Here is a 17,024-nt window from a genome sequence, read left to right on the forward strand (position 1 = left end):
TGTCTCACTATGACTGGTCCTCACCAGCAGAGGAAGTGAAATGGTACTGGTGTTCATATTTCCAGTTTTCTGATCACTTCCATTATCTGTCTGTTATCTTTTCCCTTGAGGGTCTCGGGGAGCTGCAGCTGATCTCAGCTGACATTTGGTGAGAAGTGGATTTAAATATATTAACGTGACGAGAGTTAGGTTTGCTTTGCGCTGGTGCAGTCAATTGAAATGTCACTTAGACAGGTACTTTAAAGTACAACAGTTAATACTTTCATACCTTTTCCTTTGAGAAGGTTGAATCAATACAAATACTTTAACTTGAGTCATTTTTGTATGCGTACTTCTACTAGAGTAACAAATGTGAGTACTTTTGCCACGTTTGTGACCAACTCCTCATTAACCAGCTTCTCACACACTCTGAAGTATTTCAACCACCTTGGATGTCAGAAAATTGTCCTATTAAAATTTAAAATCCACGGAATCACTGTAAAATGAACTGTACGACCCTGAAAGCACTGACATGGAGGATTATAACCAGGACTCGTTATCAGCAGCAGCCTTCACATTTCACTGTGTGGTTTTAAATGTCTACAGGTTTGAGAAGCAGGTCCTGAGTTAACCTGCACTTAATTACACTTACATGTAGAAAACCTCTCAAAAGTATCATCACAGTTACATATAAAGAGTTGTGAGCATCAACCTGCCACATCAACAATGCTGGTCCATTTATCTTAATTGTGGGCTCCAGCGCCCCCTGGTGGTACATGTAACTCAATGCAGCATTACTTTTTAAAGTGTGGTCACAGTGACGTGGATCTGCTGCTTTTGCCCAATGAGGATGTACGGTGTGTGTGACGTCACGGGCGCTCAGGTGTGGCACGCCTGGAGGAAACAGGTAGAAGAGTTGTTGGTGTCCGTGTCTCTGCAGCTCAGACTCATCGTGTCCTCAGAAACAGATCCTGCAGCAGAGGAAGAGACGAGCAGCTGAGCTCTGTTTGGTCTGAGGAAGGAAACGTGCTGCAGGAAAAACCAATTGAGGAACTATAATTATCTTCAAGAGCCTCCGTCCTCCTCTCGTCTTTCTGCCGACCTCTCAGGGACGGAGGGAGAAGACACAGCGGGTTGTCTGGGAAAAAGAAACATGGAGGAATGAAAACATAGACTTTAAACCGAGAGTGTATGAGCACGTGCACACTGAGCAGTTTGAGTGAGTTCACAGGATCCAGCTGTTTGTTTGTCTCTTAGTTGATTTCTATGCGCTCGGGATCGAGCGGAGTCATCGAAGGTTCAGGTGAGTGAACTGAACTTCGTGTTTGTTCCACCGAAAACTTCAAATGTTTCAGTTGCACTTACTTTTCACTGTGATTGTAAAATAAAGAAGTTTCTGTTAAATTAGATTTGAAGTCTGAGACTCTTGGAAGCAGCTGAATGAGTAACGCCCAGTAAACAGGAAACGCTAATTATCAGGTTGCTGCTGTAACTGTAACGTGAAACCAGAGCTGGAGAGTAACTAAGTAAAGTACCTCCACTCAAGTACTTTACACTACTTACAATAAGAAGTACTTTTTTCTGCTACATTTTGGTGACAAATATGACACTTTGGTTCCTTTGTGGATTCAGATGTTTTATCAATGTTTACTCATTTATACATCCATAGTCATAATTGAATTGTATATATTATATATATATGAGGGACTTTCTAAGTCTGAGAGTGACAGAATTCTGAAAACCGGCCCCTCCTCCCCCTGATCTCTCTCAGTTTATTTGTTTAGTTTGCTCTATTCTCACACAGGCTGATAGACTGAGAAGCTCTTCATGCTCGATCAAAGGTTATGTTTTCACCCCTGTTCGATTGATTGGACAATTTAGTCAAGTTTGACATAACTTCATATGACAATGAATACATCAGATCTTATTTATTAGTTCCTGACTCTGGAAAAAAAGTCTTGTGTGTACTAATATACTAGTAGGATATACTCCTTTCTATGTTGGCATGTAATGTTTGTATTTGTACATGAGTACTAGGCCTAATTATATTAGTAAATTAAATGTAATGGAGTAAAATGTACAATATGATCATAACAATCGGTTCAAACGGACTAAAATGGGACGTAAAAGGACTAAAAAGACAAATAAAGAGACGTATATATACGAACACAGAGAGATTAAACAATAATGAATAGATACAGACAGACCACAGAGACTCAACTTGTTTTGTTTCTCTTTCAGTCTCAGTGTCATGGTTCTATGAAACAGGGGGGAAAGTGTCCAGGGGCCCATTGTCTCATATTTGGCTGTAGGTTATAAATAGAATTTATTGACAATAGAATGTTAAAGTTGTGTCATTATTAATTTATTCCACGGGCTGAATAATGTGGCTGTTGAAAATGTACAGTTAGAATCTTAATACACATTTCAAAAACATGTCTCTGTGTAGCGTCTTCATTAAAAGTCTTTTAATCCGGCCCCTGCTGGTGGAAGACAAATCATCTCGAGGTCTCATCTGACACACTGTGCTCTTGTAGGACTGTGGCAGCGATGGGCGACATGGACATCGAGCAGCTGGAGCCGCTGCCCGTGGACCGAGATGGGAGGCAGCTGAGGAGCGAGGGGGACCAGCCCGACGGCCTCAGGAAGCCGGGGTGCTGCGAGAAGTTCCAGCAGTCCGTCTCCAAGTGGATGCTTCCGGAAGACCTGCGCAGCAAGTACCTGGAACGTACCAACTGCTGCCCGCCCCCCATCTTCATCATCCTCATCAGTATCGGAGAGGTAGCTCTGACACACGTGTTGTTGTGAGTGCTGGGACAGAGGGTATGGATCCTGTGATCTCATTACACAACATGCAGCCGCGGCGTTGATTGCTGTATAGATTTGCTTTGATTGCATGTAGTTGTGCAGATGTTGGGGTGACGGTATGGAAGCGTGGGTCATCGGCCTCTTCTGTGTGTCTGACTCTTCTTTTTCATCCTGAGACATTCGTATGCCTCCAGAATATCGTGTCCGTCACATGATAGAAACCTCATCAACTCATCTCTTACTGTGAGTTTCCAGACACTCTCCTGCTGGATTCTCACTTCCAGATAGTTCAGTAGGAAAATGGCAGGAAACGTTTAGGAAAGTGTCTGGAGCAGCTGACGAGCACTTTTGTTTTCTCACGTATACAAACCCTCTGTGTCTCAAAGCAGCGATAGTGGAAGGGTGGGACATGGACATGTTTCGACATTTTCATGGAGTCTTGGTGCTGAACCAAATAAAAATGCGTTATCTAGTGGATGTAAATGTGATTTCTTTGGGGGTGGGATTATTTTTTCTGACGCTGGACAGTAACAAATAGAAACTTGGAAAGAGAACCAATGTGTGAGATCCTGTGGATTCAGGCGGGAATCAACAGTTTATATGATTCGTATACTCATGTCTGATTTGCCGTGGATCCAGAACCGTCACACGGGGCCTTGTTTTTGACGTTGTCACTAATTTGCTGGAGAATTTCATGATGAGTCTGGTTTTATTGGCTCAGCTATGAGGCTTGATTGAATTAAGATGGACAGATGTTGTTTCTGTCTGTGTCGTCTGGCAGCTGCTGCGTCGCCTCCTCTGAATGTCCCGATTCATCGTGTGTAATAAAGTACAGGCAGTCGGCACGTTGTCAATAAAAACTGTAGTTTTTTGTGAGTTTTCATGTTGAAGTGGGTCCAGCTGATCCTCGGTGGTGGGATCCAGAGATGCTCTCCCTCAGCGTGTAAACAGAAAAGCGGCGTTTTTTTATTCAGATGAATAAAACACATGTGGAGGGCCAGCGGGGATTTGTTGAAATGGGAAAATGGTGGATGACCCCCTGTGTGTGCCATTTATTATGACTTAAAGCTGATCCCACCAGGAATGCGTTCAAGACTCACTGTATGTTAAAGAAACCGAGCCTCAGCTCAGGAGATGCTCAGTTACTGTGTGAACTTTCGAGCTTCATGTCGACCACTGATATCAATCCTTACGATACTAATCACACAGGAAATGGTTCCTAACACATGAAAATGTTAAAATAAGCAGATCTATTCCTGAACATAACCAACTCTTATCAGCATCCTGCAAAAAACTGCACCTCTAAAGGAGTTTTCAATATGATGCTAAACTGAAAACATCTCATACAGATGTGTTTTCACAGCTATGGTGCTGTTTTAGAAACTGATATATTGCCAAACCACAAGCAGGTTTTGCCGGATCACAAAAGTAGTTTTTGTGATATTCATTCTTCATGTGGGGAATTTAACATGTTATAATCTATGAAAGCTCACTGAATAAATGAACTTTCTTTACGTCAGTGTTTTGTGACCATTTACTATTTAACCCTTTGATGCACATTCATGCAAACCACTTCTAATGCACAACATGGGTCACTTTGAGTATATATTGAATTACTTATGGGGTTTTTTTTAAGTTTCTTATCCTTACTTCTTGCCTCTTTATATTATTTCCTCTCGTGGATGAATGAATAAAAGATATAAAATCTCTGCAAACGTGCAAAAATTCAGATTTTCAACTGGGTCACATGTTAACGTCAGATTCAGGAGTTTTGCTTGCTAACTATTCATTCATGTGAATGAACAGCTCGCTCTCTGCAGCTCACAGACGTCCAGTGTCACTGACTGTCTGTGAATACTTGGTTATTCGCTGGGATTCAGCTCTTCATTTACCCGGAGGACGATTGACTGAGCTTCTGTGTTCTCAGCGTTCCCTTCGTTTATATTTACACAAACACAAGCATTGGGATCACACTGGGTATTCACTGGGGTCCTCTCAGTGGGATACTCATCTTGGTTAAAGCAAACCTCAACATCCGTACATGACTAATTCCCTCCTCGTTATTTTCTCAGCTGTTTCACCTTCACCCTCTGCGTTTTTCACCAGCTTCTAACGTGTCTTTTTGGATTCCATAATTCAAGCCTTATTTCTGTGTCCGCTCTCTTGTTCGCCAGTTGGCCGTGTTTATCTACTACGCCGTGTGGAAACCTCAGAAGCAGTGGGTGACCCTGGACGAAGGCATCTGGAAGAGCCCCCTGTCCTACAAGCCTGAGAACAGACAGGAAGCATGGCGATTCGTCTCCTACATGTTTGTTCATGCAGGGTAAGCCTGAGCTGAGCGTTCAGACACCGTCACTGCATGATGAAAGCCTGACCCAGGGTGGTGGTGGTTGAAAGCTCAGGGACGCCCGTCATGCAGCGTCACCACCCTGCAGTAAACAAAAGTCTGGTGGAGCTCATAACCTTTGTAGGGTTTCCTGTTAAATGCAACCAGAGGTGTTGAATCATTTCTGTGGTTATTTCTCAGACTGTAAATACTGAACTGAACCTCTGTGCTGATCCTGAGTTTGGTACATGTGGTCGTTATTTTGACACATCCTCTCTCACTGTATCACTTCATCTCGTGTTTTTCACTGAGGCAGCTCATGACGACTGAGTCATAGGATACTGGGCACGACTGACTTTAAAATACATTTTCCTAAACACATGTTTAAGGCAATTAAAAATAGTTATAAAGTTATAGTTAGTAAACCGAATCACCGACACATCTGAGGCAAGAAAAATGTCTCGGAAAAAACCACGAATACACCCAGGAATAAATCAGACCCAGGAATAGAACAGGAAAGCTACAGGGAAACCAAAAGTCCTGACGACAGAGAAGCACAAAGGAAATCCAGATTAGCAAAAAGGAACAGTGGTCACGGTCCCTCGCCAACACTAACTGAAATACACCAAACAGGATATTTAAGTCTGGTGATGTTCTCTGTCTTACTGTTAACATGAAAATGCCAAGTGTGAATATAAGTTACAAGGGTTAGAAGTGGGGTTTTTTCTGTGGTGCAGTAAAAAGTCCAATTCAGCAGCTTTCTCTGTGAAATGATCCTCTCACGCTCTGCACAGTTAGAATCAGAAAACTTTGAGCTTTCAAACAGTGTAGTATTTGTCAGAAGAGTCCAACACAAACCAAAACTCTCCGTAGGATTTGTTTATATAATATAATATATTAAAACTACAGAAAATCAGATAACTAACCTTTGAAAACCCACTTTATAGACGCATTTATCACAGAAACTCAGTTGGTGTGAGACTTTCACAGACACTTCAGTATCTGCGTTTGAGTTTGTTGATATGAAAACTCTGATTTTACAAAATAAACAATGCAGAGATTTATGTTAAATCTAAAATTTATGTTCCATACTTGGTCGTATTTGTGTTTTTATTTTAATGTATAGCTCTTTACAACAAAGACACTCTAGAATATGAAGCCTCAATTACATTTCTTTGTCTTAAAAGTTTGATAATGACATCTCAGGAATCATTGATATCTTTTTTTAAATATGTATATATATGTTTATATATATATATGTATACCAGTCTGTATATCGATATTGGATCAATATGGATTGGGCTCTAAAAATGACCCACTGGATTTGATAATCATCTGTTATTTACTAATCCTCAGCTGTTTCTGTTTATTCTGTGCATTTGTGTGACTGGTCTCGTCTCTGCCTCCCCAGTGTGGAGCACATTCTGGGGAACCTGGTGATGCAGCTGCTGCTGGGAATCCCACTGGAGCTGGTCCACAAAGGGTTTGAAGTGGGGATGGTTTACCTTGCTGGAGTCCTGGCTGGTGAGAAATATTAAGCTGGACGTCCTTCGTGTTGGTGGATGCTGTGCACCCAGATGTTTGAAAAAGTAGAAGCTGATCACGTCTGTGGATGTTTCTCCTCAGGCTCTTTGGCCAGCTCCATCTTTGATCCTCTCAGTGCGCTGGTGGGGGCCTCAGGGGGCGTCTACGCACTAATAGGAGGTTACTTTATGAATGCAGTGGTGGTGAGTTCACACTCGTTAAGTTGGTGTAAAACATCAGGCTGTTGATTTGGTGGTTTGTGTGTGAGTAGGTCCAGACTGCATCTTACCTTAACAATAACTTTGATTGTGTAGTTATTAGTGCAGTGGATCATTTTACACTCAGTTGTACATGAAGACACTTTGATATGATTCTGAGCCTAATTAGAGCAAGAAAAGAATTAGATTTATCAGTTTTCCGAGCACACGTTCAGTCCCTTCATAATTTTCTTCTTCCAGTTTTCTTTGTGAAACAAACCTTCAGTGTGTTTTCAGGCTGTATTTCTGTTTGAGTTTTGCTCTTTACAGCTGGTGACTGTTTCAATTCACAGAATTTCCGAGAGATGATTCCTCTCCTCGGAGTGGCTCGTATCCTCGTCATAGTGATCATTGGTAGGTTCTCCCGTGTGACCTATTTATTATTATTTTCTAATTTCTGTGATCATTCCTTCAAATGGAAATGATTTGACTCCATTTTGTTTTGTTTTTTCAGTCGGCACAGATTTTGGATTTGCCTTCTACAGAAGATTTGTCAATGATGAGGCTGGAATGAGGGTAAGACAATAATCATCATTTATACTTTCAACAGTGCTCAATGATACGTTACTTAGGTTAAAAACAGAAAGTCATATATAAAACACGCATTAAAAACAAAAGACTTTAGAGTCGAGAAAAAGAAAAAACACGTGAATCCAGGGAACCTCCCCCAACCTGTGTGGGATGATGACTTAATTTGCTTGTGGCTACGAACGAGATCAGCAGTTCTTGCTGGGACTTGATTCTTCATGCAGATACTTACCGCTCAGTGCGAGCGTGACTGATAGATACTGTACATCCACCCACTAGCGTTTGAATCTGTACATGTTGACCCACACAAACAGTTTCTCCTTATGCTTTGACGAAAGCTTTATTGTCTTTCCTGCCGATTACCACCAACTCTGCCTTATTCCCTCCACTACCGTCTTATCTCTTCCACTTCTCCACTGCTACTAATTTGCATTGGCAGTTGAACCGGTCCTGCAGGTTTTCAGGGAGGTGGAATGACAGTAGTTGGGGGTCTGTGCTGAATTATCTCGGATGACTGAAGCTTTAAATCTAAAGATCTGACTGTTCTCTCCTCTCAGGTTTCCTTTGTGGCTCATTTCGGTGGAATCGTGGCGGGGATGACCATCGGCTACGTCTTCTTCAGCGCTTACAACAAGAAGCTGCTGAAGGACCCACGTTTCTGGCTGTGCATCGTGGGCTATGCCGTCTTTGTCATCTTTGCCGTGCTCTTCAATATATTTCTATCACCAGCGCCGTAGGACCATAACACTGTGGCTTTTTAAAAACACTAAACGTCTTTTTGTTACACAGAGGAAGTCGTTTTTTGAAAAATTGCTTCTCAGAGATTTTGTGAATGTAATGTTTTTTTTGTTCAAATTGAAAGGTGCCCCCTACTGTTTTTGTGCTGAGTTGCAACATGCATGTGTTATTTCAGACAAAGTTGATAATGAAATGTGCCTTTTTAAAGTGTTTGATCCGATATGTCTCTTTTTACAAATATGTTCCTCGGTCTATTTAGTTTTTTAGATTTTAGATCTTTTTGTTGATAGTAATGAACTCACTGATCATTGTCATCATTTCCTTTAATAGGAAATAACAGCCATACTATTGTGGAAAAATAATTAGCTGTTAATCATTTTCTTTGTTGCCTCTTAGGGACTTCCAGTATTCCTGAGCATGTGCCTTAAACGTGGGGACACCCCCACCACCACCACCATATGAAGCATTAGATTTATCAAAGCTCATTTGTTGGGACGTGTTGCTCACTTCATGTTTGACGACACTAACGAGAAGAAAGTGTTTACGCATACGTCTCAGGTACAAGGGACGAATGTCTAAAATGGTGGTATTTCCTTTTCCTTAACAACTTATTTACCGTCAGGCCTTGGCTCAATGCAGCGTCATAGTTTTAGTCACATCCTGTTGAAAGGAAGTCGGTTATTACTGTATGTGTGGAGTTGATTAATTTTCCTTACAATACAAATTTGTTTAAAACAAACATCCAGCTAGTTTATCTCGTCAGGACTACATGTAAATTATTAGGACTTTTTCTAGACTTTAGTCTATTGATTGTTTGAATGTAATTGTTACTGTTGATATTTGATTTGTTTTCTGTTTGATACAGCAGGGACTCTATGGAAACGACTGCTTTTGCTGTTTTAACATTATGAGGAAAGCTGCATATTATCCAAACTCAGCACATCAGTGTAATTCAGTCTATTCAGTCATCACTTTTCACATATCACAAACTTGTTTATCTTGACCCTGAAACACAAGACATTTTTTATGATGTACATTTGCATTAGAGAAATGTGACGTTTCTTATTATTAAATATATTATACGAAAGTGATCGTTGATTTAGTGTTTTTGCATTTCATTTTATTATTTATGTTAAGTTTCATACTAGGAGTAAAGAATTGTGCTTTAAATCCAGAAAATCCTGGGTCCTTAAAGTAACACTGTGTAAGTTTAACTGAACAACAGCGCCCTCTGCAGCCAGAAATAGGGATTCATTCAGTTGCCCATGAATGTGTTATGTCGAGTTCTAACTGCGTAGTCCCAATCATTGAACTGAAACACAACTGAGCGGTGGATATTACCCATGATCCCCAGCTTCCTGAACCAGAAGAGCTGCTTCTGTAACAAATCAACCAAACTCTGTTCAGAATCTTTATATTTTACATTTCCTGACCGAACATTTAAGATAAAAGCAGTTTTTTAATAACTTCTTAGTCTTTTTAACTGATCCACAGTTCAGCTTTACCTGATTCTGACCATTGAAGCTGCAACAAAAGCTCCTGCACCTGTGACCCCCTCAGTCGGGAACAAGTTGGGTTTAGTTCATAAATAAGACATCAGAGTGAGTGTGTCAGGAATACTACAAGCAAAGCATAATATTTTAGTAAGTTAATTTCTAGAATTTATCTTCTTCTCTTGATATTTGATTTCACATTTGATCTGAAAACTAATGCTGTACTCTGCTCAGCTGAAGTAGACCAGTACATACCCTGATCCAACTCGTTTTAGATATTGGGGCCAAAGTACAAATGAAAACTGATTGTTGTGATCGAAAGGGAACAAACAGGAAGTAGCTCTGGGATTTTAATGTCACCTCAGTGTGAACCTCCGTACCCCTAATGTGTTTGTGCTGGACTGGTTTGAATCAATGCTGCCCTGCTGGGAACTCCCCTCATCAACTCTCCCTCACCCAGTGTGTCATGCTCTGTGTAGCCTGACACCAACATTAATTTAATAAGCTTCTTGTGTGGAACCATTGTATCACGATTGAACCAAGGTAACAAGCATATTAATCAGACACGAGCCGTTTAATGGTGTTTGTAATCCGGCTGTGTGAAGCTGGCAACCAGCAGTTAGCCAGCATGCTAATCCATCGTGATAGATTTCTTGTAAATGGGATAAAATAATGTGTCAAGTGAACAAGGACTTAATTACATCCAGAGAGGAGCAGCAGAGTATGAAATCGGACGTGATGACTCATTGATCATTTCACTACAGTAGAAAACATTGATCGTACAAGGCTCGAGCGGATAACTGAGCAGTATTGACGATGTGGGGATTCCAACAACAGTATCTGTACATCCTGCTCTTTATTTGAACATATGGAGGAAAGAGACTCAAATAATTGTGTGTTAATATATTCAAAACGTATGGTCTGGCCTTCTAAAGCATTTACCTGGAAGGAGGTTGGTTATCAAATGATAAACTTAACGAACAAGCCGCCCAAAAATACGTTCAGCCGTCACAAACTGTGCTGTTGCATTTAGGAAACTTTCTTAAAAACAGTTGAAATGATGGAGTTATATTAGGACACAAATAACAAACTGACCCGCTAAGATTGAGGTCAGTACTGGTGTTAAACCCAGTTACAGCCCCATCACTGTGAGGCTGTGATCTAAATGCATCAGGAGTTCGGTATCGACGTCCTCTGGTCAGAGTAGAGTGCTGGTTGGCAGCCTTCCCTGCCAACAACTGCTCGGTCGCTCCCACTTTGTTTCTGGCAACGCTGAGGCAGAGGCGGGTCACTGAGGTTTAGGTGATGTGCACAGACTCATGTTGAGGGCGCTAACGATTTTTAAAACTTTTTGGTGACCGCGTCAGGGCTGCATGACCCGAGGAGATTTGAGTCACCACCGGCAGTCTGTCCATGCCGCTGCAAGGTAAACGGAAACGATGCAGAACTCTGGTTTATATAATGTCTCTGCTGAGGGGAATAGTTTAATGTGACAGAACTGGACAACAGATGAGACTAGGAAACACAACAGTGGAGTCCTCTTTCTGTTTACTCTCGATATATCTTTTTGCAAACATGTGACTTTTTACTGCATTGTGCATTTTTACTTCTCAAGTTTCCTACTTGTTAACGTTTCATTTTTCCTGTTCAGAGGTACTGTCATTTTGTTATTTGGTTACTTTTTCTGTGGCTTTTTGGTTCTTTATCGGAAAAAATTGTCTCTTCTCTAATGTGCTCATTTAATCTGAAATGTCTTTGCTGTTCTTCCTGTTAGTGAATCTCTATACATGCATGTACTATTACCGATTCATCAATCAATGAATTTCAATCTGTTTCAGCAGATTTTCTTCTTTAATCATTTCGTCTTTCTGTCAGTCACAATGGCAGAGTGAAGATGGGGGACTGGAACTTCCTTGGGGGCATTTTGGAGGAGGTGCACATCCACTCCACTATGGTGGGAAAGATCTGGCTCACCATCCTGTTCATCTTTCGCATGCTGGTCCTCGGGGTGGCAGCGGAGGACGTGTGGAACGACGAGCAGGCCGACTTCATATGCAACACTGAGCAGCCCGGGTGCAGAAACGTGTGCTATGACCTCGCTTTCCCAATCTCTCTCATCCGCTACTGGGTGCTGCAGGTCATCTTTGTGTCTTCCCCCTCCCTGGTTTACATGGGTCACGCACTCTACAGGCTCCGGGCGCTGGAGAAGGCCCGGCAGAAGAAGAAGGCGCTGCTGCGGAGGGAGCTGGAGCTGGTCGATGTGGAGTTGGCAGAGGCCAGGAAGAGGATCGAGCGGGAGATGAAACAGCTCGATCAGGGGAAGCTCAACAAAGCTCCTCTCAGTGGCTCCCTGCTGCGCACGTACGTGGCTCACGTTGTTACTCGCTCTGTGGTTGAAGTGGCCTTCATGACAGGCCAGTATCTCCTGTACGGCTTTCACCTCTACCCGCTCTTTAAATGTGAGCGGGATCCTTGTCCCAATGCTGTGGACTGTTACGTTTCCAGACCAACAGAGAAAAGTGTCTTCATGGTGTTCATGCAGTGCATCGCTGCCATCTCCCTCTTCCTCAACATCCTGGAGATCGTGCACCTGGGCTACAAGAACATTAAAAAGGCCATCCTGGACTTCTACCCTCACTTGAGAGAAGACAGGGATGAGCTCGATGACTACTATGTCAACAGGTATAAAAAGGAATCTGTTGTGCAGATGGGCACTTGTGCAGGCCGCAAGGCAACGATCGCCTCCGCACCCAGTGACTACAACCTCCTGATGGAGAGGATGCAGGGCACCGTCATGTACCCAAACCTTATCAAACCTTCAACTTTTCTACCTCTTCAGGGCGAGCAGGCCGCTCAGCAGGACTCAGATGATTGCAGAGGTTCAGCTCAAAGCCCCCCAGGGCCTATCTGTACCTCGACTACCAATGAGTCGTGCTCTCCGTGCTGCGACTCTGTGATTAATCCAACACAGGGGGGTAAGGACTTTTCACATCTGCCCCCACACAGTGAGGAGGAGAGCAGTGAGGGAGGAGGCCCAGACTCTCCGAAGTGCCCACAGATGGCAGCTCACGCCTCCTTCTTCCCGACGCTGCCAGTGAGCGCGTCGAGGAAGCCGTCGAAGGCTCAGGGCTCGTTGAAATGCTTCACGGTGCTGGAGAGTAAAAGCTCTGACACAGATTCATACGGCGGCACAAAGGCCAGCAGCAGACCTCCCTCCACTCTGTCAAAAACAGAGGACAAACATCAGAGCCGAGCCTCCACCCCGGAGTCACTGAATGACTCCAGCTCAGGATCGAGCCACGACCAGAGACCTCCGTCCTCCAACTGTAAAACATCACTGGCAAGTAACACGAGCAGCAAGCGAGCTCCAGATCTGCACATCTGAACTCTTCAAACGTTTACTTGTTTCCATCATTGTCACACATCAGTGTTACATTTAGACTTTTCTCTGTACACAGCTTTAGAACAGGGGAGGGTTTGGCAATACCTGCTTTTTGTTCTGTTTTTGTGCTAAAGTTAGATCAATTCAATTCCAATGAATTTGCTTAAAAAAACATGTATTGTATAAATGTATTAATTAATTTTGATGACTTCATTAATGTTTTTTTAATATTTATTCCAACTAATTTTGGAATAAACCTGTTTTTAATTGCCACTAACTTGCATGTATCGGTACCAAACTAGTGTAACGTGGAAATATTTGCTATATTTGCCATATTAACGTGTTCCATGTTCTCCTGGGTGTTAAATGCTATCACCGTATACCTGACCATATCAGTAAGCAGCACACAAATACCTCTGGTTTTCTGTCTTTCTGCCCAATAGCTCTGACTCTGTCCCTGAAATAACTGAAAATTATTTAATCTGATTAAACTTGGTAGAAAACCAGGTGTGCTCTTCGTTTGTCTCTGTATCAGTGTTAGAGTTGGTCTGTTTCTGATTTCACTTTGTTTTGCATCAGTGCAAAACATCAAGTAATAACTTTTAATGTGATATCAGGGTTTCTGCAATGTTCAATTCAACTAACGTCTTCTTGCTCTGTATAACAACAAGAGTTGAAACTATTTGATCAATCGAATTCATTGATTTACAGGAAATAATTCACCTTCAACTGAAGGTTGATTAAACCCTTGCTGTTCAGAAATGAGTTCAATCAGTGATACACCATTAATTACAATACTGTGCTTTATTTGACAGCTTTTTAGAACAGTTCACTCACAGCAGACTTTTCAAATAAAGTTTAAACAGGTCACAAACTGTTTGTGCCTCTAAAATGTATGTAAAAAAAAAAAAATTAAATTAAATACTATCAGCAGTTTCACCAAATATTATGTATGGAACCTTTCAGGCCTGTGAAACACTGATGTAATGTCTTAAGAAGTGATTTGTCCAGTCATATATACTAAAGAATAAAAGAAGAAGACCAGCTTATATATGTACTGTACATGTAAAGAATAAGACGTAGAAACAGCAAGGTTACATTAAACAAATATTGGCTGTCTCAATTAAAGTATTGTGTTGTCTTGAAATCTAAAGTGCAGGTATTTCAACAAACAAAATACGTGAATCAAACCAAATCTCTGCTGTGGTCTATTCAGCTGTGGCTCCACCTTCTGACGCAGCTTCATAGTGCTGCAGCTAGAGAGACAAAAGAGTTTATCTGCATTAGGTGCTTTGAACGGTTTAACGAGCTGAATGGACTTTTTGAAAAGCACAGAGTTTACCTTTGTTTTGAGGTCTTTGTTTTCCTCGGCCAGACGTGCACACCTCTGCCTCAGGTCAATCACCTCCTGCTGCAGAGGCTCAGTGTTGGCTGAGGTCTGGCCTGCTGCACCAAGATGCTGCTTCACAAATCTGGAGGGAGTTCGTTAAAGTAGTAACCTCAAAGATTTCAGTTCTGGTCGATGTGGCGACACCTGTAGTTACTGGTGGTAACACGGTAATGTGGTGTGATACAACAGCTCAGAGAATCCTGGGGGTATTCTCAGAGGTTCAATCCACCACCAACCACACGTTCATATGAGTGTGTCATGAAGAGCCTTGTGTGTTTTAGAGGATACTCCAGAGCATTGCTGGGTCTTTCAGGTTGTTCATACAAAGCCACGAGTACTGAAACCAAACAGAGAGAAAGTGTTGAGCCACCACCACACTCACATTTAACAATAACAAAGTTTGACTGCATTTATTTATGTCAAGTTATTCTTCTGTAAGCATGCCGCCTCAGACCGAAATTAAAAACACATGCATTTGAGAAGTTTGCTGTTTTGTTTTGTTTTTTTTACTGGGTGTGAGTATTTATTCATAAAGAGAGAAAAAAAAAACCTGTTCCATACCACTGGTGAGACTGTCAACAACACCAGCTTTCTCCAGGTATCTGCGGAACTGCTCCCTCTTGGTGTCTGGAGCCTGAAGGAAGAGAAGTCAGACATTTTGTTACCAACTGATAACTGACAGTCCGAATCTAATTCAGTACAGAGCCTGGAGCAAAGAACAGTAATATCATTTCATCATTTCTATTATCATTATTCGTATAGCTCTTTTCAAAACAGAAGTTACAAAATGTTTATAACTAGCAGTTATTAGTGTCTGGTGTTGGACTTTACCCCACGAATTAACAGATTTCCCCACATTATCGAGTTAGGATTCTAGATTTAATATAAAAAAGAAAGACGTATACACAAAATAGCTTGGTCTGAGTTACAAGCTGCAGGAGAACATGCTGTCGCAAACATGCAGTTTGTTTTGTGACATTAGTTTCGTCTTCAGACACGTGGAGGCTCCAGTCATTCCTCAAACCTCAGCTGTGTGTTATCACTGATCAGCTCCAGCCCGCTAACCCGCACACCTCGGGACAGAACCCGTCCGCACACAACCTGGATGTCAGGTACAGCGGCGGTGAACACACTTACTCTGTGATGTGCCATGGTGATACAGGTTGTACAGCTGACTCTCTTCGTACAGACGCTGTGTTTGTTGTCGCTCGCTCTCCGGTTAAAGTGTCGCCGAGCAGGAAAAGTTCACTTTCGTTTGCCACCTTCCTGAAAGCAACGTTTGCTGCCTTCAGGTGCTCCTCGGAAAAAATAACAACGTGACCGCAGCAAAACACCCACGTTATGTTTTTATTGTCTGCAGAAAAACCTCGCAAGCCTGGCGACGACACAAGAAGGAGGAAATAAAGTTCAAATGACCTGTTATCTTCTTTGTTTGAAATGGATCCTCTTACTTATCCCTTCCATTAATCATTTTGACATCACAGGTTTTCTTTATTTGTATGTTATATTTCAATATTCGGTCTAGGGCTGGACGACATGACCAGAAAATGTATCAAGGTAAAAGTTTTTATCATATTTGTCGATATTATCACAATAAATATCACTTAATTATTTCTTTTTAAGTTTAACGAGTGATTTTTGCTCCTGGGTGAAGGTTTTGGTTCTTTATGAACAGAACATGACAAACACTTGATTAAAAGGCAAAACATTTGTAAATCAATTTTGTGCTATACTTCCCCACCGTGCACAATAAATGAAAAAATAAAAGTACATTTACATCTGTTACTGTACTTAAGTACATTTGTATGCATGTGTGGATTTTTGGGTGGGTACTTAACTTTAGTTTTACTCCACTAGCAAATATTTTTGATATCTCCGAACATTCTAATTATTGCATGCTACTTATTATTACTTTAAACTTTATTCCTGACGGCCCTCTGTAACGTTCCAAATCCCCCTTCTGTGGGACTAATAAAGGATTATCTTATCTTATCTTATCTTATCTTTTCTTATCTTTTCTTATATTATAATATATTATATTATATTATACACTGTTGCATTTATTGGTGAAATAAAATAAACCAGTATCAAAAGAACTGTAGTGGATTTCTGGCGCCATCTGCTGCTAAATCCACAACTACCTACTTTCTCTTTGTTTCGTTTTCAACAACTTTGACGAAATATTAAATTATTCTACAACAATTTAAAAACGAGCGGATCGTATATTCTCCCTTTAAAAAAAAACAACTAAATTCTCTTTTAAAAACAGATCGAAGAACGCGTCCTCGTTCCTGATTCGGGTGATAGGTCACAAAACAAGTCCGGGTACTAGTCAGGTGACAGCGATGAGCCTCGGCAGAGCGACGGGCGCTTCCACCAATCGCGTGGCGGATTGTAGCGCAGGCGGCGAATCGGAGCGAAGGGGCGGGAGCGAAGGGGCGAGGGAGAGGAAATCCTGAGGAAATGTGTGGGATCACGCTCCGTGTTTCCAAGTAGCCGGAGGTTGATTTACTCTTTATTTCAGTACCTGGCGACACTTCGCGGCGCACAGCGACCGTCTCATCCGATCCAGGGGTGCGGCTCAAGGGGGGGGATCCAG

At 41.8% G+C, this 17,024-nt stretch overlaps 3 protein-coding genes across 5 annotated transcripts; 2 read left to right on the forward strand and 1 right to left on the reverse strand.

Annotated features, from left to right (window-relative positions):
- Nucleotides 1-840: 840 nt before the first annotated feature.
- Nucleotides 841-9,247, forward strand: rhbdl2 (rhomboid, veinlet-like 2 (Drosophila)). 2 transcript variants are annotated; one of them, XM_020092533.2, is made up of 8 exons: nt 841-1,282; nt 2,517-2,760; nt 4,962-5,110; nt 6,525-6,637; nt 6,740-6,840; nt 7,188-7,248; nt 7,349-7,410; nt 7,980-9,247. In XM_020092533.2, exons 2-8 carry the CDS (start codon nt 2,530-2,532, stop codon nt 8,157-8,159), a joined length of 897 nt encoding a protein of 298 aa, XP_019948092.1. In that variant the 5' UTR covers nt 841-1,282; nt 2,517-2,529; the 3' UTR covers nt 8,160-9,247. The 2 variants fall into 2 exon arrangements, with proteins under 2 accessions (XP_019948092.1, XP_019948093.1); XM_020092534.2 differs by having other exon boundaries at nt 857-1,198.
- Nucleotides 9,248-10,908: 1,661 nt separating this feature from the next.
- gja9a (gap junction protein alpha 9a) lies at nt 10,909-13,685 on the forward strand. The gene is made up of 2 exons (XM_020092668.2): nt 10,909-11,079; nt 11,529-13,685. The coding sequence occupies exons 1-2, from the start codon at nt 11,027-11,029 to the stop codon at nt 13,036-13,038; spliced, it is 1,563 nt and encodes a 520-aa protein (XP_019948227.2). The 5' UTR covers nt 10,909-11,026; the 3' UTR covers nt 13,039-13,685.
- A 135-nt stretch (nt 13,686-13,820) lies between these two features.
- On the reverse strand, nt 13,821-16,351 carry LOC109633456 (c-Myc-binding protein-like). 2 transcript variants are annotated; one of them, XM_020093318.2, is made up of 5 exons: nt 15,563-16,351; nt 14,987-15,059; nt 14,714-14,762; nt 14,378-14,507; nt 13,821-14,291 (listed from the first exon to the last, which is right to left on the reverse strand). In XM_020093318.2, exons 1-5 carry the CDS (start codon nt 15,575-15,577, stop codon nt 14,244-14,246), a joined length of 315 nt encoding a protein of 104 aa, XP_019948877.1. In that variant the 5' UTR covers nt 15,578-16,351; the 3' UTR covers nt 13,821-14,243. The 2 variants fall into 2 exon arrangements, with proteins under 2 accessions (XP_019948877.1, XP_019948876.1); XM_020093317.2 differs by lacking the exon at nt 15,563-16,351 and adding an exon at nt 15,257-15,433.
- Nucleotides 16,352-17,024: the final 673 nt, after the last annotated feature.

The sequence above is a fragment of the Paralichthys olivaceus genome, chromosome 13 (genome assembly GCF_024713975.1).
Source record: "Paralichthys olivaceus isolate ysfri-2021 chromosome 13, ASM2471397v2, whole genome shotgun sequence".
NCBI lineage: Eukaryota > Metazoa > Chordata > Actinopteri > Pleuronectiformes > Paralichthyidae > Paralichthys > Paralichthys olivaceus.